Consider the following 25,237-nt stretch of genomic DNA (forward strand, 5'->3'; position numbering starts at 1 on the left):
AAGGCAGAATTGTACCCTGTCCACCATCAAAGCTCCGGACCCTAGTTTAGTCTGGCAAGGCACAATAGTAGATGCTCGATAAATATTTGCAGGATGGGAAAATGGGGGGAATGAACGATGATGAGATGATGGGCAGCTGCATACCCAGGATAATTTCAGCCTGAAGGTTTGTTAAAAAGCGCCTTAACCCAAGAGTGTAGCCCTTATGCTGTAGCCAGAGCTAAGACACAAGTGCACATGAGTAAGCCCCTTCCCAAAGAGCTTCTGCTGGGAGCCAGCGAAGGAAGGATGGAAAGATGCAAGCGGTGGCAGGCTCAGAGCGTAGTGCCCACCTCGAGCCTACCAACCACACCCAGACCCCCCTGTTGTCCTGCAGGGTCCGCCTGTGGAGGGGAGCACTGCCCCACCCACCCACCTCTTCCAGCCCCCTTCCCTCCACCGTTTTGGATGCTTCTCTTTCAGTTTGCAAACTCCCTGTTTCTTCTGCCTCAGAGACCCACGTACACACTCTTGCTCGGCCCTCCCACAGCTGTCAGGTCTCAGCTGAAACGATGGTTCTTCAGAGAACCTTTCATCCACCTGAACTTGCTGGGCCTTGCCAGACAATGAGAAGGGAGCTTTGCTTCCAGCAGGCATTGGTGATCAGAGACCTGCAGAATTTCCAGGTGAACAGGTCCACCTTCTGTGCTCCTCCAAGTGGCGTTCATCCGACCCCTCACATCACTTGAGGAGTGTGTTGAAAATGGAAGGGACTAAGCCTCACTCCCAGAGACTGAATCAGGAAGTCTGGGGTGCGGGTCTGCAGTTCACCAACCCCTCAGGTTACTTTTACCCACGAAGCTTGGGAATCCCTGTTCTAGATTTTACTGCACCTGGGCCAACCTCTAAGTCCCAGTTTTAACCCCTCGAGTTCCTGGCTCCGCCTACCTGCCTTGCCCAACCTGACCGACCCAAGATATCACAGGACCTCAGCCACACAATCCCACGCTGGAGCTGCCCACCAAGGGCACCACGTACCATGTCCACCTCTGAGATGCTGTCCAGGCTCTCCACCTGCACGTCCATGCCCACCGGGATAGCAGGGCCTGCAGAAGGGCAAAGACAGCTAGTTAAGATGCATTCCTCTCTAGCGCTGGGCTGGGAGACAGCCCCAACCCCCTTTCCCGGGGAGCCTGAGTGGAGCAGGGCTGAGGCAGTGGTTTAGAATTCCATGAGGGTTTTCTTGCCACTTCCTGATGTATTGGGTGTCTGAACTTTCTCCACGAGGGCAGGGACTGTGTCTACCTCAAGCGCATTTCCTAAGGCAATGTGGGTGGTTTTATTCATGCTTGTTGCATGAGTGGATGAGCTGGATTACTACTTTCTACATTCCAGGGCTGTCTCCACAGGGCAGAGGAACATTAGTTGCTCTAGTGCTAGAGTGTAGGCCCTAGTCATTCGTTCTAGAAAGGACAGAAAGAGCCTCTGATGCAGGGTTGGTGCACCAGCACACCCAGGGTGGATTCATTCATCATTTGAACTATACCTAAGGTATAGTTCAACAGCTGGGGTCCTGCCCTCTAGAAGACTTCAACCTGGTGTGAGACAAGGTCTTCTGTGTACATGCTTAGATCACAGAGAAAGACAACAGTATGAGATTCTGAAATCCTTTCAGGATATGTCAGATGAGAAGTACCAGAATACATAGCACAGAAGCTTGGCACTCAGTTTTATCTGACCCACGACAAGGTTTCTAATACTGTGTTTATCTCTGGGTCCTGTTTTACTTCTTGGGCTGAGTGACAACCATTGATAAATTCACTTTGTGATAACTTTGTGGGCTGAAAACTTATGCAGTTGACCCTTGAACATCACAAGTTTGAATTGCGCAAGTCCAATTAGACGTGGATTTTCTTCCAATAAATATGTTGGAAACATTTTTGGAGATTTACAACAATTTGAAAAAACTCATGGATGAACCGCAGAGCCTAGAAATATTAAAAAAAATTTTTTTAAGTTAGGTTCATCATAAATGCATAAAATATACGTAGATACTAGTCGATCATCACATAGGTAGAAGGTGAGTGGTATTTCATACAAAAGTAATGATGTGTTAGTTTTCCTGCTGGTTAATAACTTTGTGTCCAAAGAATTACATTACCATACAAGATGCCTGTCTCCTAACCAGAGTAATTGTATAGCAGATTATCATCGCAGGTAAGTGGCTTTTAAAAAATGTAAGAACATTTCCAATGCTGTATTATGAAATGACTCTGATACAGTATGCACAATTTCTCCGCACAAACAGAGGGGAACCCTCAGGCCTCCGGAGGCTCTCCTAACCGGGACACACCACTGAAACAGGCAGCTGGGAGCTTAGACAAGATATTTTTGCTTCAACTGATCCCTGGGATTACTAGGAAGCTGCTAAATTTTTAATCTTTTCTTTTTCCAGACTGAAAAGGTCATCCAAGGGGTATATCATCTTAGGCAAATTCCTCTCTATCAATTATTTTAACATGTGAGTCCACAGCGAAGCCCCTCTTTGAGAAACAAGTTAGGAAGAGAAGACAGAGATGGGAACACATACCCCACAAGTGAGGGACAGCTCGTTCGCAAGGCCTGCTGAGTGTGCAGGGGTGGGAAGGAGGGGATGTAAGCCTGGGCCAGGGGCCTGGCATACGGCTGCCTCCTCCAAGGACAGCGGGCTCTGTTACTCACACAGGGTCTCCTATGTGCTATCTGCCAGCCTCCTTCCTCAGAGGCACATCCACCCCCTGGCCAGTGCCCCCTATCCAAGAATGAGGTGCTCAGCAGAGTGGAGACCATCCGGAGCACCTGCCGAGAAGACTTCTTGACTTTAAACCATCTCCAGATGCTCCCAGGGGTGAGGGATTATACCAATCATTGGACCCCAGGTGGTGAGAAGCCTCCTCCTGTGATGGTCCCATCCGGCCTTCCAGGACTCTGGGATTTGCAAAGCTTCTTCCGTGTATGTACCTCACCACGTGCTCCCCTTGCCCTATTTCATCCAAGTGACATCTAGACATCCAGGAAAGTCCTGCAAGGGCGAAAAGGTGCCCAGAGGACCAACTGCCCTTGGGGAGGAGGTTAGAAAGAAGGAAGAGCACCCCCACCCTTTGCTTTGGTGACTGAGATCTTGACAGCTGATGTGTAAGAGTCTCGGGTCTTATTGTGCCTGCTGTTAGGTGACACCTCCTTCGCCTGCAATCAGGGCTCTTCCCTGCCTCAGAAGCTTACTCAGGCAGAATCAGGGGACTGTCCTGATCTCCAACACTCTGGGGGACCTTGCTGATGGGCTCAGCAGCTGGAGAGATCAGGGTACAGGAAGTCTAGCTCACTCCCCCTAGACCCCAGGCTCTTCTGTAAACTGAAGGTCCTGACCAGGTGATTGATTGCTTGGGCTCCTGCCAGCAACAGCAGCCTCTGTTAGAAAGTTACAACGGGGCAGGGGGAGGGGGAGGAAGAGGGTACAGCTCAGTGGTAGAGTGTATGCTCGGCATGTGTGAGGCCCTGGGTTCAATCCCCATACCTCCATTAAAAATAATAATAATAAACTTAATTACCCACCCCTCAAAAAATAAAATTACAATGCATTATTCAGAGGATCACCCAGATGAACACTGCTGCCCCACAAAACTGTTCATTGAGACAGGGCCATGTTACTTTTGAGGGCTCTGGGTACTTTTGCCCTCCTGGGCCCTTCCACCATGAAAAATAGTACACAGATATAGAAAACAAACTTCTGGTTACCAGGGAGAAGAAGGGTGGGGAGGGATATATTGGGAGTTCGGGATTTGCAGATACTAACTACTATATATAAAATAGATAAACAACAATTCCTACTGTATAACACAGGGAACTATATTCAATACCTTGTAGTAAAGTATAATGAAAAAAGATATGAAAAGCAATATATGTATGTTCATGTGTGACTGAAACATTATGCTGTACACCAGAAACTGAGACAGCATTGTAAACCAACTGTATTTCAATCTAAAGGGGAAAAAAATCATATTTTACAAGTGTGTTGGTCTAAAGATGAATATGTTAATATTATCTATTAACATTTCTTCTACCTAAAATTTTGTTTTTTGTCTTCTGACTTTAAATTAGATTAAATTAGATTCAAATATTTTCAGGGTATTGGTTGTGAATCCTACTCTACCTAAAATTATGTGGGCTGTGCACTGGGGGATGTGTGGGTCAAGGGGGCAGAAGGGAAACCCAGCTAGGAGGCAGGGCCGACTCAGCAGCTGTGTGACCTGGGCCACTCACCTTACCTCTCTGTGCCTCAGTTTCCCCATCGGGGCCTCATGCTAGTATCTACTTCATGGAGTTGTTGTGAGGACTGAAGTAAGATTGTGTCTGTAAGGACCCCAATTAGGATGGTGCCTGGCACAGAAATCACTAGAAAAGTGTTCATGGTCCTTGGTGCTATTGTTTGTCATCCTTGCTCTGGCCACCTCGCTGACTCTCTGCATCTTACCTGACCCTCTACAAGAAAAGCAAAGGGGGACTTCCTGCTGACAGGACGTTTGCTTGGACCTCCTGGAGCACGTAAAGCTATTTCAGAGCAGCTTATCCAGGCAAACATTATTGAATTTCAGAAAATTCCTCGGTGGCATTACCCAAAACAAGGCCTCCAGGACACCAGAACTCCCAGGGAGATGGTGGCCTCCTGGCCTGAGCTCCTGGTGAGCAAGGCTCTGGGCGGGAAGAAGAGGTGGGGACTGCCACCCGTCACCTGCTTTCTCCTCCTCCTCAGCAGGTGTCAGAACTCAGGGAACTGAGTGGGAGGCTTTGAGTCCTTTTAAAAATGCAAAGGCCTCTGGGATAAATTAATGTCCTAATCCCCTCACAGTCACACAAGAGGGAGGCCTGACAGCTGGATTTTTCTAAGGGACCGTGAACCCATATGTGCCAGGGGCTTTACATACATTATCTCGTCTAATCCGGACAGCCACCCCAGATGGATGGATTACTATCCCCATTTCACCAACCAGCAAGCAGAGGCTCAGAGAGGGTCAGTGACTAGCGCACAAGTCACCCCTACTCCTTCCTGCCGCCCCAGGCACCTCAGAGAAGTTCAAGAGCAGAGGTAAAGGGGACATGATAGCCTGCCCGGGTCTCTCTGGCCAGGGCCCATCGGCAGCCGCGCTCCCAGCCTCAGTGCCCCACAAGCACAAGGTGCATCGGCCCCGTGCCTCATGCATTCTGCTTTTCTCATCCTTCTCCCTGCCTGGTAGGAGCAGATGGCAGGCTCCTTTCCTGTGCCGCTACCCCCACCCCATGGCATTTCTCCAGTTCCTGAAAGGGACAGCCACTGGCATGCCACCCCTCCCTGACCCCCAAACACAGAGGCTCCTTTAGCAGCAAATCTGCAAGGAGGTTTTGCAATGGGTTAAACTGATGCTACTTTGGCAAGCAGGTGGCCCCTCAGAACCCCCTAATTCCCAGCCAGGCAGAGGCCAACAGAGCAGGGGAGCCGGCTTCTGTGGGAGACACCCCCCCCCCCAGCTTGCTCTTATTTTTTTAGGAAAGGAGAGTTGGCAGCCACAGGGCTGGTCCTTCCTGAGTGTAAACACTGTCAGCTCCTCTTCAGCTCACAGCCCCTCCACTGACTGCCTTCCAGCTTTTTTCTCCTGGGGAGGATTAGTGACTCCGAGCAAGCGGAGCTTCTCTGGGTGTGAGTGGGAAAATTAGGGCCCCCCAAGGAGGGCTGTGCCTGAGGGACCTGACGGAACAGCAGCAGCAGGCAGCCCCGGGGCCAGGTCCCATTGGGCCGAGGGGAGGACACAGTCCTACCTCCAAAGGCGGGCCTCATAGTGAAGTCATGGTCATCCACTCTGAGAAGCGGCTGAGGTTTTCCATTTGGGATTTTGGTCACGTCGAAGTTCTTCTTATGCAGGTGACTGCAAAGGCAGCAAGAAACAATTTTCATCAGCCCACCACGGACTTGTGCGAAACGATCTGGGGAGATTGCTCCTTGAAGGACCTACCCATTGGGCACTTTTCCCCATCCTACCATCTCCTCCCCTGAAGGGAGGTCGAGATACAGGATCCCCTCTACTTGCCCTCACCACCTAGGCCTTTGTAAGCAGGCTGACCTGAGGACCTGGCCCTTCCCGAAGTAGATCCCTCCCAGCAGGGCACCATTCTACCTTGGCAATAATTTTTTTTAACATTTTTTATTGATTTATAATCATTTTACAATGTTGTGTCAAATTCCAGTGTTCAGCACAATTTTTCAGTCATTCATGGACATATACACACTCATTGTCACATTTTTTTCTCTGTGATTTATCATAACATTTTGTGTATATTTCCCTGTGCTATACAGTGTAATCTTGTTTATCTATTCTACAATTTTGAAATCTCAGTCTATCCCTTCCCACCCTCTACCCCCCTGGTAACCACAAGTCTGTATTCTCTGTCCATGAGTCTATTTCTGTCCTGTATTTATGCTTTGTTTTTGTTTGTTTGTTTGTTTTTGTTTTTGTTTTTTAGATTCCACATATGAGCGATCTCATATGGTATTCTTCTTTCTCTTTCTGGCTTACTTCACTTAGAATGACATTCTCTAGGAGCATCCATGTTGCTGCAAATGGCATTATGTTGTCAGTTTTTATGGCTGAGTAGTATTCCATTGTATAAATATACCACATCTTCTTTATCCAGTCACCTGTTGATGGACATTTGGGCTGTTTCCATGTTTTGGCTATTGTAAATAGTGCTGCTATGAACATTGGGGTGCAGGTGTCATCCTGAAGTAGATTTCCTTCTGGATACAAGCCCAGGAGTGGGATTCCTGGGTCATATGGTAAGTCTATTCCTAGTCTTTTGAGGAATCTCCACACTGTTTTCCATAGTGGCTGCACCAAACTGCATTCCCACCAGCAGTGTAGGAGGGTTCCCCTTTCTCCACAACCTCTCCAGCATTTGTCATTTGTGGATTTTTGAATGACGGCCATTCTGACTGGTGTGAGGTGATACCTCATTGTAGTTTTGATTTGCATTTCTCTGATAATTAGTGATATTGAGCATTTTTTCATGTGCCTTTTGATCATTTGTATGTCTTCCTTGGAGAATTGCTTGTTTAGGTCTTCTGCCCATTTTTGGATTGGGTTGTTTATTTTTTTCTTATTGAGTCGTATGAGCTGCTTATATATTTTGGAGATCAAGCCTTTGTCGGTTTCACTTGCAAAAATTTTCTCCCATTCCGTAGGTTGTCTTCTTGTTTTACTTCTGGTTTCCTTTGCTGTGCAGAAGCTTGTAAGTTTCACTAGGTCCCATTTGTTTATTCTTGCTTTTATTTCTTCTAGGAGAAAATTTTTGAAATGTGTCAGATAATGTTTTGCCTATGTTTTCCTCTAGGAGGTTTATTGTATCTTGTCTTATGTTTAAGTCTTTAATCCATTTTGAGTTTATTTTTGTATGTGGTGTAAGGGAGTGTTCTAGCTTCATTGTTTTACATGCTGCTGTCCAGTTTTCCCAACACCATTTGCTGAAGAGACTGTCTTTATTCCATTGTATATTCTTGCCTCCTTTGTTGAAGATGAGTTGACCAAAAGTTTGTGGGTTCATTTCTGGGCTCTCTGTTCTGTTCCATTGGTCTATATGTCTGTTTTGGTACCGATACCATGCTGTCTTGATGACTGTAGCTCTATAGTATTGTCTGAAGTCTGGGAGAGTTATTCCTCCAGCCTCTTTCTTTCTCTTCAGTAATGCTTTAGCAATTCTAGGTCTTTGATGGTTCCATATAAATTTTATTATGATTTGTTCTAGTTCTGTGAAATATGTCCTGGGTAATTTGATAGGGATTGCATTAAATCTGTAGATTGCCTTGGGCAGTGTGACCATTTTAACAAAATTGATTCTTCCAATCCAGGAGCATGGAATATCTTTCCATTTTTTAAAGTCTTCTTTAATTTCCTTCATCAATGGTTTATAGTTTTCTGTGTATAATTCTTTCACCTCCTTGGTTAGATTTATTCCCAGATATTTTATTACTTTGGGTGCTATTTTAAAGGGGATTGTTTCTTTACTTTCTTTTTCTGTTGATTTATCGTTAGTGTAAAGAAATGAAACTGATTTTTGAACATTAATTTTGTAACCTGCTACCTTGCTGAATTCTTCAATCAGCTCTAGTAGCTTTTGTGTGGACCTTTTAGGGTTTTCTATATATAGTAACATGTCATCAGCATATAATGACACTTTTACCTCTTCTTTTCCAATTTGGATCCCTTTTATTTCTTTCTCTTGCCTGACTGCTGTAGCTAGGACTTCCAGGACTATGTTGAATGGGAGGGGTGATAGTGGGCATCCTTGTCTTGTCCCAGATTTTAGTGGGAAGCTTTTGAGTTTTTCACCGTTGAGTACTATGCTGGCTGTAGGTTTGTCATATATAGCTTTTATTATGTTGAGATATGTTCCCTCTATACCCACTTTGGCGAGAGTTTTTATCATAAATGGATGTTGAATTTTATCAAATGCTTTTTCTGCATCGATTGTGATGATCATGTGGTTTTTGTCCTTTGTCTTGTTGATGTGATGTATTACATTGATTGATTTGCGTATGTTGAACCAGCCTTGTGTCCCTGGGATGAACCCCACTTGGTCATGATGTATAATCTTTCTTATGTGTTGTTGGATTCTATTTGCTAAAATTTTGATGAGGATTTTGGCGTCAATTTTCATCAGTGATATTGGCCTACAATTCTCTTTTTTTGTAGTGTCTTTGCCTGGTTTTGGTATCAGGGTGATGGTGGCTTCATAGAATGAGTTTGGGAGTATTCCCTCCTTTTCAATCGTCTGGAAGAGTTTGAGAAGGACTGGTATGAGTTCTTCTTTGTATGTTTGGTAGAATTCCCCGGTGAAGCCATCCGGTCCTGGACTTTTATTTGTAGGGAGGTTTTTAATTGCTATTTCTATTTCCTTTCTAGTGATCGGATTGTTCAAGTGTTCAGTTTCTTCTTGATTCAGTTTTGGTGGACAATATGTTTCCAGAAACTTGTCCATCTCCTCTAGGTTATCCAGTTTGGTTCCATATAGTTTTCATAATATTTTCGTATGATATTCTGTATTTCTATTTTGTTTGTTGTAATTTCTCCATTTTCCTTTCTTATTTTGCCAATTTGTGCTCTCTCTTTTTTCTTCTTTGTGAGTTTGGCCAGAGGTTTGTCGATTTTATTTACTTTTTCAAAAAACCAGCTTTTGGTTTGGTTGATTTTTTCTATGGTCTTGTTAATCTCTATTGTATTTAATTCCTATCTGATCTTTATTATTTCCTTCCTTCTGCTGCTTTTTGGGGCTTTTTGTTCTTTTTCTAATTCATTCAGGTGGTGGGTTAACTTGTTTATTTGAGATTGTTCTTTTTTGAGGAAGGCCTGTATCACTATAAACTTCCCTCTTAGCACTGCCTTTGCTGTGTAATAATTTTTTTTTAAATGGAGGTACTGAGGATTGAACCCAGGACCCCGTGCATGCTAAGCATGCCCACCCCTCTACTTTGGCAAGTTTTTAATTGTCTTGCTGAAAGTTATGATTGGATGACCAAGGGTTGGGCTGAATAGTGGAGAATTACAATGGTTTTTTTTCCTTTCCTTTTTAAATATTTCTTTGATGTTGTTATAATATTGGTTTTGTGATAAATAAAATGTCTGAGATAAGTGCAGTTAAAGTTTTAAAATGCTGGCTTTATCCTAGCTGGACCTGTGCTCCATCCAGTTGGCAGCAGTCTGCAGAGTCCACCTTGGTGGGGAAAGCCTCAACCCCTGGGAGAACAGGTCACAGCCAGTGGGTGTCAAGGCCACAGTGGGGCTCAGAGGTGCTCTGACATCCAGCCATATGATGGGAGCCCAGCTGGAGCCCAAGTCAGCAGACGAGGTTCCCTCCCCTTTAACCCAGAGGATATAGGAGTCATTCTCCCTTCTTTCTCGTTCACACTCGTCTTTCCAGATCTTTTTTTTTCCCCACCAAATCACACATCATCTTAAAGCAGTCAAATTCAAAGCATTCTAAAGCAATATTCTACTGACAGGATTATCACTGAACAAGAATAAGAAAGAGGGGAGGGTGAAGGAGAGGGAGAGGAAGGAAGGAAGGAAGGCAGGCAGGCATGCTTTTTGGACATTAGCATCTGACAGGATGTGAGCTCTAATTCTTGACAGAAGAAAATAACCTTATAAGAAGTCAGTGTTACTATAATATCTGTTACATGTAGGCTGTTGAAAGTTTTAGAAACAAATGAAGATTTGGTTTTCAAGTGTTGTTTGGTTATTTATATATACGCCTATTTACTCTCCGTATTCTTACCACACTTCATTTATTTTTTAGAAAAACAAGCATATTTCCTGTTTAACCTCTGAAAGAGGAAAGTGACGTATTTCCTGTCTTGAAGATCTGTTCTTTGAGACATCTTCCTCTGAAATCCTTCTTAACTTTCATTCTCTACCAGCTCTGCCCAGATGGTATCATCTGATGGGAGCTCTAAAGCTGTGCTGATCAAGAAATTACTCACTAGGCACATGGGGCTGTTTCAATTTAAGATAATCAAGATTAAGTAAAATTAGTATTCAGTTACGTGAGCCATACTTATGTGCTCAAGGGCCATGTGTGGCTGGTGGTTACTACACTGGACAGGGCAGATATATGACATTTCTACAGCTGTAAAAAGTTTTGTTATTAGGGCTGGTCTAAAGGTTAACCTGGGGGAAGGGTATAGCTCAGTGGCAGAGCTCGTGCTTAACTCTTAGAGCTCATGGTTCAATCCCCAGGACCTCCGCTAAAAAAAAAGATAAAATAAATTTAAAAATTTTTTTAAATAAATAAATAAAGGTTGACCCGTCCCTTCAACCACCCTCCCTACCCAAGGAGCAGAGTCCCCGGTGAGCTGGGCCTTCCCACCTTACAGCCTGGCTCCCAGAGCCCCCTGGCCCAGCTCCTCACAGCTCCAGACCCTCCTGCTTCTGGGAGGGCTCTGGCATCACCTGTCTTTCTCTCTGTTCAGTTCCTCCAGTCAGTCTTGGGGATGTCAGCATCCACACTACAGGTGAGCAGAACTGGCCACCCTGAAACGTGTCTCTTTGGCATGTGGATTATTTCCAGCTGAAATAACCAAGGCCCAAAAGACCCAGGAAGAAACTTTGACCTCCTTCCTAACTGCTTAAAAGAATTTCCATAGCGGGCCTATTCTGGAATAGAGCCATCCCCAGAGTTATCTGCAAAGAGTAGGGGCCAGGTGTGGTGGAGGAGACTCTCCACATGGCCTAGAGATCAGTGTCTACTCTACGTCCCACTTTTTCTGCTAGTGGGTAGGGGGAGAGGGGCAGCGGCAAACCACTGGTTTACCAAACATCTGCATGTGAATTGCCTTCCTCATCTTTGAAGTCCTAAACCACTCCCCCCAACATCCTCTTCTGTCTCTAGTGGAAGATGGTATTTAAGGTGAGGGTTTCACCCTTTGGGTGAATTCCTCAGTTTTCCTAGGTCTCTCCCATGGATACAGGTTATTAAAACTTTTGTTTGATTTTTCTCCTGTTAATCTGGCTCATGTCACTTTCATTCTTAGAGCAGCCAGAAGAACTTAGCAGGACAGAGGAAAATTTCTTCCACCCAGACAGTATGGGCAGCCATCCTGCACTCTGGTTGCACAAGTCTTCAATTCCTGGACTCAAATTTATTTGCTCAATACATCTCTACGGGGCACCTACTCTGACCAACCATGGCTCACTCAAGTCATGGGGAAATGTATATTCACTGCCCCTATAGAATTGATAACCTAGGGTGGGAGCTAGATGATAAACAAGTGCATAGGTAAATAATGTAATTTCAGAAAGTGCTAAGTGCCAATAAAAATATAACAAAGCAGAGTAAGGAATAAGAGAGAGATGAGTTGGTGTGGAAGGTGGTCAGGGAAGCCTTCTGAGCCCTGGAGAGGGTGTGGGAGCCATGAGAAGGTCTGAAGAAAGTGTTCTGAGAATGGAATAGCAAGTGCAAATGTCCTGAGGTGAGTCTGGCTTGCTTGAGGAACAGTAAGAAAACCAATGAGTGTAGGATAAAGAAAAGGAAAGCAGTAAGAAAGGAGGTGGGAGACAAGGCCAGGGACTAGATAATGAGACCCTCAGAGGAATTCTGAGCAGGGGAGTCACAAGGTCTGATTTGGGACCTGAGAAGTACTCTTGGCTCCTGTGTGGAGGAGACTGAGGAGGACAGAGCAGAAACAGGAAACCATTAGGAGACTTGGTGAGGCAGTGTGTGGGGGTATGCACAGAGAAGTGACCAGATCTGAGGGAGGTGGAAAGGCCTTGCTGATGGGTCAGGTGTGGGGTATGAGGGGAACAGAGAGGCAAGATGGCCCAGGTTTATGACTTCAGCACCTGGATGAATGGTGAGGACGTTCACTGAGATGGTAACAGGGGAGTGGCATGTTTGTGGGGAGGATGGTACCTCAGCTTCTGAGGAGCCATCTTGATTTCCCGATGCCTGTGAGACTCCAGGCGAGACACCAGGTAGAAAGTGCAGACAGGGTGGGGGCAACTCAGAAGGCAGTAGCAGTGGCAGAATTTTCACTTCCCTCAGTCTTGTAGGGGGTCACGGGGCACTCAACAGAGGTGCCTGACCCTCCTCCTCCCTCTGACCTCTGCCCTCAAGCACCCTTGCCCGGCGTCCTCAGCCTCTCGGCTTCCCACCACTCACTCTCAGTGGCGTTCAAACTGGAGTCGAGGCCCCCTCACCTTGAACCAAAACTAAGCAGAAAATCTGTCTACACCCCACGCCCCCCTCACATAAAATTCAGTGGAAAGTGCTAGTGGGATCGTGCTGGTAGTTGATACTCTTCTTTGACCTTTTCCTTTTTAATAAAACATCTCTCCTCCTTCCCCCATAAAGAAATAACTTTCCCAAAATGCTGCTGCCATGTCCTCACTCCCGAGTTCTCCCTGACCAGCTTGTGCCTGAGCCAAGGCCCCACAAGTGCTCTTGCTGAGGGTCAGGGAGGACCAACTGTTAGAGCAGGCAGATAGCTAGATATGAACGGAGAAAGGGGGACGCAGGCCAAACGGCAGGAACTGGGTAGAAAGGAGGGGCATGGGGCCAAATACAGGAAACCATACATCATGTAAGCACCGGGGTCCCTGGGAAGAGAAAGTAAAGCAAGAACCTCTGGGCTGATAAGTGGTCACAACTTTTGGGGTGATGAGTGGCCCGGAGGTTGATAAAGAAGGGTGGGAGAAGGCAGGAACCTCCAGTGTCCGAATGTAGCCTTTTGCTCATTATGCTCTCTTTTCAATAAATCGCCCATGCAGGTTAGAAGGACCCATCGTGCACCGACGCCATGACACTTCTGATCCAGACTAAATAAGGACAAAAATCCCTCCTCCCTTCAAGAAGGTGGAGTTGGAAAGAAAATCTGGGAATAGACCCCAAACTCTTCCCTCCCCAATGAATATTCTCCCCATTCATTTTTACACTCTATGTAACCAGCTTGCTAAAAAAACTCAAGGCAGCCGCTCACCTGAGCCTGCCTGCTCTCCCCTTGAGAGTGTACTATCCATCCCTTAATAAATCTCCACTTTACTTTCTTAACCTCTGTTTTGTCTCTGAATTCTTTCTGGGTTGGGCCAAGAACCTGCATCTACCAGCAACACAGCCTCTGCTGGAAACTTCGTCTTCCAGGACAGGGCCCTGGTCCTCCCCAGCCTCCACTGCAGCCTCATCCTCCTTCTCAGCCTGACTCTTTTTTTTTTTTTTTAAATTGAGGGATAGTCAAGTTTACAATGTTGTGTTAATTTCTGGTGTACATTTAGTACATATATTCATTTTCATATTATTTTTCACCATAAGCTACTACAAGCTATTGAATATATTTCCCTGTGCTACGTAGTATAAACTTGTTTATCTATTTTATATATACCAGTAAGTATCTGCAAATCTCAAACTCCCAGTTTATCCCTTCCCACCCTGCTCCCCTGGGCAACCACAAGTCTGCATTCTATGTGAGTCTGTTTCTGTTTTATGTATTAAGTTCATTTGCCTTTTTTTTTTTTTTTTAGATTCCACATATGAGTGATATATGGTATTTTTCTTTCTCTTTCTGGCTTACTTCACTTAGAATGACATTCTCCAGAGCCATCCATGTTGCTGCAAATGGCATTATTTTATCATTTTTTATGTCAGCCTGACTCTTAAATGCCAGTGTCCCCAGGACTCTGTCTCAGATGCCTTCTCTTCCCTCTTCATGCTTTCCTGGGCAGTGGCTCCAATCATCAGTCACTTGCTGACGGTTCCTGAATCTATGACCCCTGCTCTAGACCTTTATATCCAGTCTTCTGATTGTCCCCAGCTGGGGATCCTACAGGCATTTAAACGCCAGATGTCCATTGTTTGGGGACCCGCTGAGTGTGAGAAGACCCAGCTGAAGGACGGGTGGGCGTTAGAGAAAACCGGAGGGAGGCAGGAGGGGTCTGGCGGAAACAGACAGACCTAGGCTACAGGGGCAAGCAGAGCCCGGACAGGCAGAGCCTTGAAGATCGTGTTAAAACTTTTATCCTTATCCAAAGGCAAAGGGAAAACACAGAGGGTGTGGGGCAATCGGAGGAAAAAGCCATGATGAGATTTGCTTTTGGACAACCCTGCTGCAGCCACACACTCCGAGGAGGAAAGGCCAATCCATGGCTTCTTCCCCTTCAGCTGGAAGGCGGGACCTAAGTCAGCTCCCTAGAAGCACGTGTGGTCATGGAGCGGCCCCTCGGAGGAGCTTGTGCCCTCTCCGGTCTCTTGCCCAAGAAGTGGAGGGTGGCCCGCCCGGCTTCCTGCACAGCTGCTGCTGATGGAGCGGTGTTCAGAAGCCCCAGCAGAGACACCCCGGCAACGCGGAGGCAGAGCTCAGCCTGAGGACTTGGCAGATCACAGACTTTAAATAGTTGAGTACAGCCGGCTCGTTCCCGGCCACCCCCACCCCCGCCACCACGCGCAGCCCAGGGGCAAATCCCTCCGCGTCAGCAGTTTCTCCATTTAGAGGGGAGGATTGGGGAGCAGAAGGCCCAGACTGCCAGGACCCTAGCGGGAGGGAGGGGATTGAGGTCCCAGTGCCAACACCGAGGCCCCGGAATTTTTCTTAAGAGCCCAGTTACTGGATAACTCAGGCCACTGAAATCCTGAGTTTGGGCTATTTGTGCGAACTGGATGCCCTTCGTCCATCCTTCACAGGAGATGCCGGGCGCTGCCCGGATGCCTCAGCCCTCGGACCGCAGACTCCAGGGGCCATATGTGGAGCCCAGCCCCACGGTGGGGCCACCAGCACCTCCACAGAACCTCAGACGTATCCTTGTCGAGGTGAGGGGTTTAGAGAGAAGGAAAATGTGTTCCCTGTGCTTTTGAGAAGCAGGGCTGGTGCCACCGTATTGAGGGTTATTTGGCCGCAGTAAGAACAGCAACTGCAATGACCTTGCGCCTGTGAATCGCTCCTCACTGCACAGGTCCCACGCTGCGGTCACCTCATCCTTCAGTGGGGAACGGTCTCAACACCTCCCCTTCTCAACTGGAGAAATGAGATTCAGAAAGATCGGGAAACACAACCACGCGGCCCGGGAGCATTAGAAGCAAGGTCTGAACCTGTTTCCCTGACTTTCCGACCCCTACTTCTTTTCCCAGACCCTCTGAAATGTGGGGGTCCCTGGGTCCTGCACAACTGGGGCCTTGATGCAGACAGAGGATGGCCAAGGCCAGGTAGAACCAAGGGGGCAGCAAATCAGAAGGGAAAAGATGAAACGGGACCCCAGGCTCAGGACCAGCAGGGGAGAGACATTGTTATCAGGGAAGAGCCCCGGCTCCCAGCGCCCAGAGCTTGGTGTATTTTCAGATCTCGAGGGAGAAGGACCACTCTTGGCAGGAAAGCAATCACGTGGTCAGGAGGCTGACTTAGGCAGCAGTGCGGGGAGGAGTTGAAATAAAGCTGGGAGGCTAGGCTGAGAGGCAGGAAGAACAGAACAAAAGAGAGCCAAGAGCAAACAGGCTCACTTGGCAGTGATTCAATAAAGAGGGACACAAAGGATCAGAAAAGCGGAAGCAGTTTTGAAAAAGCAGCTGCTGGGCAGAATAACTGCTTTGTGAGGGTGTGCTGGCCAGCATGATGCAGACAGTTTACAGGTTAGGAGAGGTCCTATCAGTGTGTATGAGTGTGTGTGTGACTGTGAGAAACCCTATGTGGTATATGGTTTGTGTGTGTATGACCGTCTGAGAAAAGAAGTTACTCTACAGAGAGGATAAGGTCTGAGACTGTAATGAGAAAAGGTCTGGACATTTTCTATCTATTTATTAGTATAGCTTAACTCTTGTGTCAATAATGAATGTACTTTTTAGTCAGATGCTTGGCTAAAATTTTTCACAGACAGACGCATGTAGCTCTATGATTGTCTGAGCATGTGCACTTTCTGGAACCATGTTCCCTGATGTGACATTTTCTCTATCCTTCCCCCAGCTTTTGTTGAATAATTATTTTATATTCTTTGAATGTTCATGTTTATCTTTCCATCCACTTTAACACCTCATGGGATAGACTTCAAGAAATTCTCCTCACCCCTAAGGATAAAATTCAGTCTGTTCATAAACAGTATGGAGTTTCCTCAAAGAACTAAAAATAGAACTATCATATAACCCAGCAATTCCACTCCTGGGTATATATGGGAAGAAAATGAAAACACTAATTAGAAAAGATACATGCACCCCAAGGTTCATAGAAGCATTATTTACAATTGTAAAGATACAGAAACAAAGTGTCCATCAACAGATGAATGGATAAAGAAGATGTGGTCTATATATACAATGGAATACTACTCAGCCATAAAAAAGAATGAAATTTTGCCATTTGCAACAACATGCTAAGTGAAATAGGATATTATGCTAAGTGAAATAAATTGGACAGAGAAAGACAAATAGATGATATTACTTCTATGTGGAATCTAAAGAATACAACAAACTAGTGACTATAACAAAAAAAAAAAAAAAAAGCAGACTCACAGATATAGAGAAGAAACTAGTGGTTACCAGTGGGGAGAAGGAAGGGTGGAGGGGGAAGATAGGTAGGGGTAGGAAATTAAGAAATACAAACTACTATGTATAAAATAAATAAGCTCAAGGATGTATTGTACAGCACAGGGAATGTAGCCAATATTTTATAACTGTAAATGGAGTATAATCTATAAAAATTTGAATTGCTATGCTATACAGCTGAAACTAATATAACATTGTAAATCAACTATACTGCAATTAAAAAATTTTTTAAATAAATTCAATCTGTCCACAAGCTCATGCAGGTGTCTGGGAATGGGACTGTGGGTCTTCTGAGGAGTGACAGACATGCTATAACTGCCCAGGCTGCCAAGTGGAATCCCTGAGGGGCCCTGAGGGGCCCTTCCTGAAGTCCAGCACCACTGTTAGAGCATAGTCAAGTTCAGACAACTCTTTTCCTCCAGCCTGAGTAAATCAGGAGCCTACGTTCTGGTCCTGTCAAGCCACTAGAGAGATGTGCAAATTACTTGTGCCTTTGAGCCCACATTTTGGCATCTGTGAAATGAGGCAGTGTTTCCCCATGTGTGCTCTGTGGCATATGAATCCCACAAGATAGTCCAAAAAAAATGTTCTTTTTTTTCTTTCTTTATTATTTTTTTTTTTTGGAGAAACACTGCATAATTTATCCCCCTCTTCAATTCAAGATTCACAATGTCTATTTGCATAATAAAGTTCTATACATTCTGCTATAAAATCATCTATTTAGAATGGTCCAAAACAGGATTTCCTAAGCTTCTTTAACTCTGGAGCCCCCTTTTTACACACCAGCTGCTCACAGTTCACAGTATTAGAACTCATGGGACTTGCTGATGATCTCTGAGGTTCAATAGCCTACGATTCTGATAGCATAACCAGGATGAGTCTTCAGAAAAGTGCCTCTTTCTGGTTATCCTGGACGATTTGTATCTGTTTGCTTTCTGACTGAGTAGAGTTAGACCCACCTGAGTATTCACATCTCCCAGAGCAGCAGTCTCCAAACTAGGGGCACTCCCCAGAGGGCTCAAGATGGTCCACTGGGGTGCAGGAAGTAGAGATAGTAACTCTTATCTATAGTTAGTTTATGTATAAAAATAAGGAAGCTATTAAGCTTTAATGTATTTATATTTTTTATTAATTATTTTCCTTTAATTAAAAAGGTTTTTTTTGCTTTATTACATTTTTGTTTGTTTTTGAAGGGTTTTGGGGGTGCAGTAATCAGGATTTTTTTTTTAATGGAGGTATTGGGGATTGAACCAAGGACCTTGCGCATGCTAAGCACACACTCTACCACTGCACTATCTATACCCTCCCCCAGGCTTTAATTTAATATACATATTTATAATAGTACATGGATGTAATTTGTGTGTGTGTGTGTGTGTGTGTGTGTGTGTGTGTGTGTATAGGAGGTACAGTTTCAAAAAATTGTTGCTGATAGTGGTGCTGATTAAAAAGGGAAACCAGTGACCTAGAAACTGTGCCTCAAGATGTTAGTTTATATTCCAAATCACTAGTTCATGCAATGCCTAGTAGAACAGAAAACAGACGTCTCACTTAGAGTGTTGATATCTCAGCTGCTTGCTCTTTTCTTCATGCTGAACAGTCCTCATGTCTACATCAGGTCTAGAGTACCATGCTTGGCACATTGGTTCAAAACAAACAAGTTAAGGAACTTCAGTTTGTGATGTAAATGATACTGAGTGCAAATTCTGGGCCTAACCAGTATCTCATCATGATATGTTATTCACTGTTATCCACAGGTCTATTTCTGATAACCAAGCAAATTTCAAACACCTTTCCTAAGATTCAAAAAATGAAACCTGATACCGTTATAAAAATTGTTCCCAATCAAATCATTTAAAGAAGACAACTCCCAGTTACATTTTTTCTTAATAGTTCAAACAAAATTCCTATGTACAGTTCCCCTCCAAAAAAAAAAAAAAGTCAGTGTAATTACTTAGCAGGCCATCTGTGGTCCCTACAGGACATAATCCTGAGAAACAACAGCACAATCTGAGAAGCACAGACATGCTTTACCCACTGTCTTCAACTACCTGCCTTAAATGAAAATGCTTTGGCTGAATACAGACATCAGAATGAAGGGCTCAACCTAGTCGAGCTTTGCTTTCTCACTGCTGATGACACAACAGCCTATCTGTACCCAGAGAGAGGCTGTTTTCAGTGAAGTCAAGGTCCTGTCTACCTCCGGCTGGAAAGCAGATTCCGACAGGACGGTCTAACCCCAGGTCTCCAGGGAGCCGTCCCACTGGGTGATGCTGCCGCTGCTGCCACGGTGAGTGACCTCTCTCCCCTCACCCCACCCACGACTTTACCTTGGCTTGGACGTTTCCAGCTGCCCTGTCCATCTCTTCTTCTTGGGCTTTCTGCTTTCCACGAGAACCATCAGGCAAAACAAGAACAAAATGAGTCTTGTAAAATAAGGCATTCTGTGAATGTCCGTGATGCCCCAAGCTGCTTTCCAGGAAGCTGCAGCGGGGCAGATCCCCTCCGGGCTTAACCATTGGTTCAGTATGCTGCCTCGGGCTGGGGCTGCAAGGGCACAGCTGGCCAGGCTGAGGTTCCCAATTGAATATTTGATACTGTTGCTTGTCCCACCCCACTCCCCACCCCCAGGCCGTGACACAAACACCAAGGCTTTACCCTCCCCGCTATTTAGTGATTGGCTATTAGTCAATAAGTTTGTCCTGTGAAACTCAGCTTCCACTGAGTCCTAGAACAGCTTTGGCTAAAACTGTTATATAAAAAAAAAATTAAATCTCTTGGACATGCCAGCTTTTTGCTGAGATTGTTAATCCATCTCTCTGGCTGCATAAAGCCAGTCTGTCACACCCGCCAGGGAGCAGGTTGGATTCTGAGTGGATTTACAGGGAAGACTTGGTGGACATGGGGATGAGCCCATGGATGTGCTCAGGAAATGCTGAGTAAACACACAAATGGCCTCGTTCACAGCGCTGCTTCATTTCTTGCTCTGTGCTGTACCTGTGGCCAAGGGTACTTGCTTTTCCTCCAAATATGCATCTTTTTTTTCCCCAATGAAAACACACCTTAAAACACATTTTGATATTGAAGGAAAGCATAAACCAAAGGAGAATTCATGATTACATAAGCTCTTCTTCCTAGCACTAGCATGAGATTAATTTTGGTCTTTAATCCTAAAACATATAATGTCATCATAATTTCGGCTTGATTCCTTTCCTGGGCTGTGGAATTATGAACATTAGAAGTGAAAAGATACATGTGGTTATGTTCGACTCAACAGAAAAAAAATGTTCAAAATGTTTTCTTCTAAGAGTTTTTGCTCTTACATTAAGGTCTTAGATTCATTTTGAGTTAATTTTGTCTGTGGTGTGAGGCAGTGATGTATTAACATTAACATTTGTTTATTTCTTTTGATTTTTTTCCTTACATAAGAAGCTCTTCTGATCCCTTTAAGCAAAGTGGAATGACACTTTTTTAAAAAGACTTCCCAACTAGGATCAGTTGGATCAGAGAAGTTATAATTATAAAAGAGGATAAGGTCTTGCCCTAGGGGAGGGAAAGAGAGGAAAGACAGAAGAATGAGAGAGTCGAGGTGTCACTGAAGTAGAATCTCCATGGTGACTGAATAGAGTAGGAGGTAGGAGAAGTCAGTGATATCTCAGATTCTACTTTGAAGGTATCTCTGGTTGGTACCACCATTTTCTGACATTCCTTAGAGGTGGACAAGTTTGGTGGAGGGATGAGATAAATTTCAACTTGTGGAGTCTGAGGTGTCATGGGACCTCCAGATGCCCAGCAGACAGCTGAAGTATGAGCCTGGAGCTCAGGAGAAAGGTGTGGATTGAAGAAATAGATCTGGAGTCATCATTGTAATGGTGGTGTTTTAACCACAGGAAAAGTGAGATCTTTCTGGGGAACAGAAGAGGTCGGAGTCTAAGCACAGAATCCTGGAGAAGATACTCTCTTAAAAAATGGATGGGCAGTCAGAACACAGGCATAGGAGACCTAGCAGAGAGGTTGACTACAGACTTTTGGGAGGAGGGTAGTCAACAGTCAGTACTGGGAAGAAGTGAGGGCACAAAACAGGTTCCTGGACCTGGGGTCCTGAACACTGCCCCTCACTTCAGTGAACTGTAGCTTTAGTTGCGAGATGTGGCAAGAAGCCAAATTACAGTGGGTTAAATAGGAATTTGGGAGTCTGAATAATTTAGTCTGGGGACTGATTCAGTGGTTACCAAATCTGGCCGCTCCTTAGAATTATCCAGGTAATTTGTTTGAAAGTCCCACTCCTGCTGAGGACTGAGCGGGGAAGAGATGAGACCTGTTAAAGTTCTTTTCCATAAATTTTGTTCAAAAGATCTCTTTTCTTTTCTTCCATTTGGATCAGGCCCATCAAGGGCTGACTGACTGCAACCCTAGAATTGTGCACGGATGTTGCTGGTTTTTAAAAAAAAAACTTGTTTTGTTGCATTCTAGATGCAGCTTTAGGTCCCATCAATTTTTTTAATCTTATTTTTAGTAGTTCAATTATTGTGATTATAGTAGGGAGAAAAGCCAGTTGGAGATAAGTGTAACTTTTTTTAAAATAACTATTTTATTGAAATGTCATTCACATACCATAAATTTCCCCCTTTAAAATGAGGCTTTTAGTTTTTGTGCAATTATCACTACCACCTAATTTTAGAATATTTTCATTTCCCTCAAAAGAAAACTCACCCAGTAGCAGTCACTCTCCATTCCCCATTCCCTTCAGCCCCTGGAAATCAGTCTACTTTCCATCTCTATGAATTTGCCTCTGTTGGATATTTCATATAAATGGAATCATGCAATATGTAACCTTTTGTGTCTGGCTTCACTCAGTATGTTTTCAAGATTCATCCATGTTGAAGCATGTATTATAACTTCATTCCTTTTTATTGCCAAGTAATATTCCATTCTATAGATATAACACATCATGTTTATCCACTCATCAGTTGATGGATATTTGCATTTCCAGTCGGAGGCTCTTACAATAATGCTATGAATATTCGTGTACAAGTTTGAGTGAACATGTTTTCATTTGTCTTGGATATATACCTAGGTGTGAAATTACTGGGTCATATGGTAACTCTATGTTTACCTTTTTGAAGGACTACTGAATGGTTTTTCAAAGTGGCTGCACCATTTTGTATTCCTATTAAAAATGTATGAGAGTTCCAATTTCTTCACTTCCTCTAGCCATCATAGTGGGTGTGAAATGATATCTCACTGTAGTTCTTTTTCTTTTTAGGATTTTTAGAAAATTTATTTTAATTGAAATAGTTGATTTACATTGACTATAGTTTTCATATGCACTTCCCTAATGACTAATGATCCATGTATCTTCTTTGTACCAATGTCTGTTCAAATCCTTTGCCACTGTCAACCAGGTCATTTGCCTTTATTATTGAGAGTTCTTTAGACATTCTCAATACAAGTCTCATCAGATATATGATCTGCAAATATTTTCTCCCATTGTTTTCATTTATTAATGCTGTTCTCTGAAACACAAAGGGTTTTTTTTATTTTGATGAAATATAGTTTATCTTTTTCTTTGGTTGCTTGTACTTTTGACCTTGTATCTAAGAAACCACTGCTTAACCCACGGTCACGAAGATTTACTATGTTTTCTTCTAAGAGTTTTTGCTCCTACATTAAGGTCTTAGATCCATTTTGAGTTAATTTTGTATGTGGTGTGAGGCAGTGGATTTATGTTAAAATTTGTTTCTCAGGACAGAGGATGGGCCCCAGTGGCTCAAGCTGAGAGTTGTGAAAAGGCCCCGGTAAGCATTTGCTACCAGATTAGGCCACAGAGCTACGTGGGACTCTGGTTATACACAGCCATGTGTCTTACACTGAGTCTTGAGACCTATCTTAAGAGCAATGGGAGAGAAGGGATGAGATCTGTACTGTGCACTGGAGAAGACTCTCGCAGCAGTGTGCAGAATGCGGCAAGAATGGAGACTTGTTAGAGATTATCGCCCTAACTCAGAGAAGATTGGTGGCTAATTAGGGTAGTGGCAGTGAGCATGAAGAGAAGTGGGAAAATGCAAGAGAATATTCAAGGAGGTGAAATGAACAGGAGATAAGACCAAATGACATAAAGAATTCAAAACAAGGTACAAATAAAGTCATGGGTTTTATTGAGCAGCTCAAACTAGTTCTGAAGGCAACTGTTAAAAAGAGGCATTCCAAACAGCTTTCGAGTATTTACAGCCTCCCACAAAGGCTGTAATAGTACACGTTAATGTACACATTATTCTTTGTTAAGAGTCAGGTTCACTAAATGCATTCAACTTTCATTACTTCTTTGCAAGTAATAAAACAATAGAGGCCTTTCAATACTTCAGCCTAGGTTTCTGCACAAGTCCAATTGTGTGAGGTTTGCTTGTTTACTGATTCTGCTCTATAAAAATGGGAGGTCGCAAGGTACCAGAAAGTTATTCATAGCCAAAAGTAACAAAAAGACTTCTTATTCTCCCAAAACAGGAAATTTTATGTTTTCATAATCAAAATAATAAACAATTTTTAGAAGTTTTTAAAAAAAATTAGTTGAGAATTTTGCAGAAATTCATTTATTTCAGTAGAATAAAACAATAAGCAGCATGAAAATGTAAAGTGCTACATTAAAAGCCCCATGATACATAAAATTTGAAGTTCCATTTGCTTAGACAGTTACACGTGAAACAGACATTATGTGTTTTTTCAAGCATGCTATTTTAACTACCTTGATATGTCTTCATGTGCTATGTTGGTCAAAGAAGAAGCCATGAGTTACCTAAATGTGAGGATTGGGGGAAGGAGTTCTAAGCCTTTACCTACCAGATCCCACATCTGGTGTCAGCCTTATGCTGTAAATAAGGGGTTAAAGTGGGGCTTGAAAAATAATAGTTTTCTGAAGAGACCCTTCAAGTGGGATGAGTGAAAATGCCGAAGACCACTTTTGTTCATTAACTCAACAACAGGGGGTCAGATAAACAACTTAAGGATTTTTAGGAAGCAATGGGAGCTGAAAAGGGAGGAACAAAAAAGATATGCCACTTTCAGATACATGTATCAGGTCCTCAACAAACAAGAAGATGGCCCAGCAGCTGATGGGTGAGGGAAGAGAGGCAACTCAGAGGAGGGTCTGTACAATGCAAAATCTTCTTGGCTTAATCAGTTTTAAAGTATAGGTGCATCCTATGGAAACAGGTAACAAGATCACATCAATTGAGAGGCTGGCTCAGCGTGACTGAGAAGAAAGGGAGGGAAGATTGTTCCAAGCACACGATTAATCTCAGCACAGAAGGGATTTCCTTCTTCTCAGGTGATAATGTTACCTGGTCTCCTCAGGTGAGCTGGTGACCTTTTGCAAGGAGACCACCGACCACTGAACCAGTATTTCTAAATATCTTACATTCCAAACCAAGACTTCAGAATGTATTTTCTCATGGCAATAAAGTTATAAAATGGTAACTTGTAATTTTTCTGACACATGAGGTCATCATAAAGTCCTTGAGCTTTTTAGACTTTACCAACTTCAGCTATAGATATAACAGAAACAATCTGTAAACACTTTGAAAATACTAATTTATTAAAATTTAATAAAACCAGGTATTATTTAATAGTATACAATATGTTCTTATTTTAGATACAGACATAAACTGGCTATCAAATGAAAATAGAAATTGTGTCTGATAATTAACAGAACCAAAGTACTATCACAGCAGGAGTAAAAATTAAATTTGCCTTTAAAATCATTTTACAAATTGCCTCTATCTTGCCCATAATTTCAGTTAGTTAAAACCACATAAGGACTTTATAAATAATATCCCCCAAATTATTCAAGATACATCATGGACTAACTTTTGTGGCCTTGTCTAGAACCTAAAGACCATTTACAACATTGAGTTGTAAAAAAAATTAACTTACAAATGCACTTTTAGAGCATAACTTGTTTGAAAGCTGGGGACTGCCTGTATTTAAAAAGGAAGTTTTCATTAACAGTACTCTCAAGAGTGCCCTCAATGCTGCTACTGAACATGCTGAAGACAGTATTTCTCTGTGATTATATGTTCTCACCAGGCATTACTTATGATAATAAAATTATCTACTAGTCTGTGGAGCTAGCTAGCACTAAGTTATATATTGATTTTGCACTGAAAATTCCCTCTTGGGCTTTGATTAGGTG

The 25,237-nt window shown here is 43.7% G+C and overlaps 1 protein-coding gene across 1 annotated transcript in view; it reads right to left on the reverse strand.

Annotated features, from left to right (window-relative positions):
• Positions 1–19,531, reverse strand: part of GABRR2 (gamma-aminobutyric acid type A receptor subunit rho2) — a 28,285-nt gene extending 8,754 nt beyond the window's left edge. The window contains exons 1-3 of the mRNA XM_072966287.1: positions 19,380–19,531; positions 5,809–5,915; positions 1,018–1,085 (exon numbers count right to left, since the gene is read on the reverse strand). Of these exons, the coding sequence (XP_072822388.1) occupies positions 1,018–1,085; positions 5,809–5,915; positions 19,380–19,492 (288 nt within the window). The 5' untranslated portion in view covers positions 19,493–19,531. The remainder of the gene's footprint in view (positions 1–1,017; positions 1,086–5,808; positions 5,916–19,379) is intronic.
• Between the last annotated feature and the right edge of the window lie 5,706 nt (positions 19,532–25,237).

The sequence above is a fragment of the Vicugna pacos genome, chromosome 8, assembly GCF_048564905.1.
Source record: "Vicugna pacos chromosome 8, VicPac4, whole genome shotgun sequence".
Lineage (NCBI taxonomy): Eukaryota > Metazoa > Chordata > Mammalia > Artiodactyla > Camelidae > Vicugna > Vicugna pacos.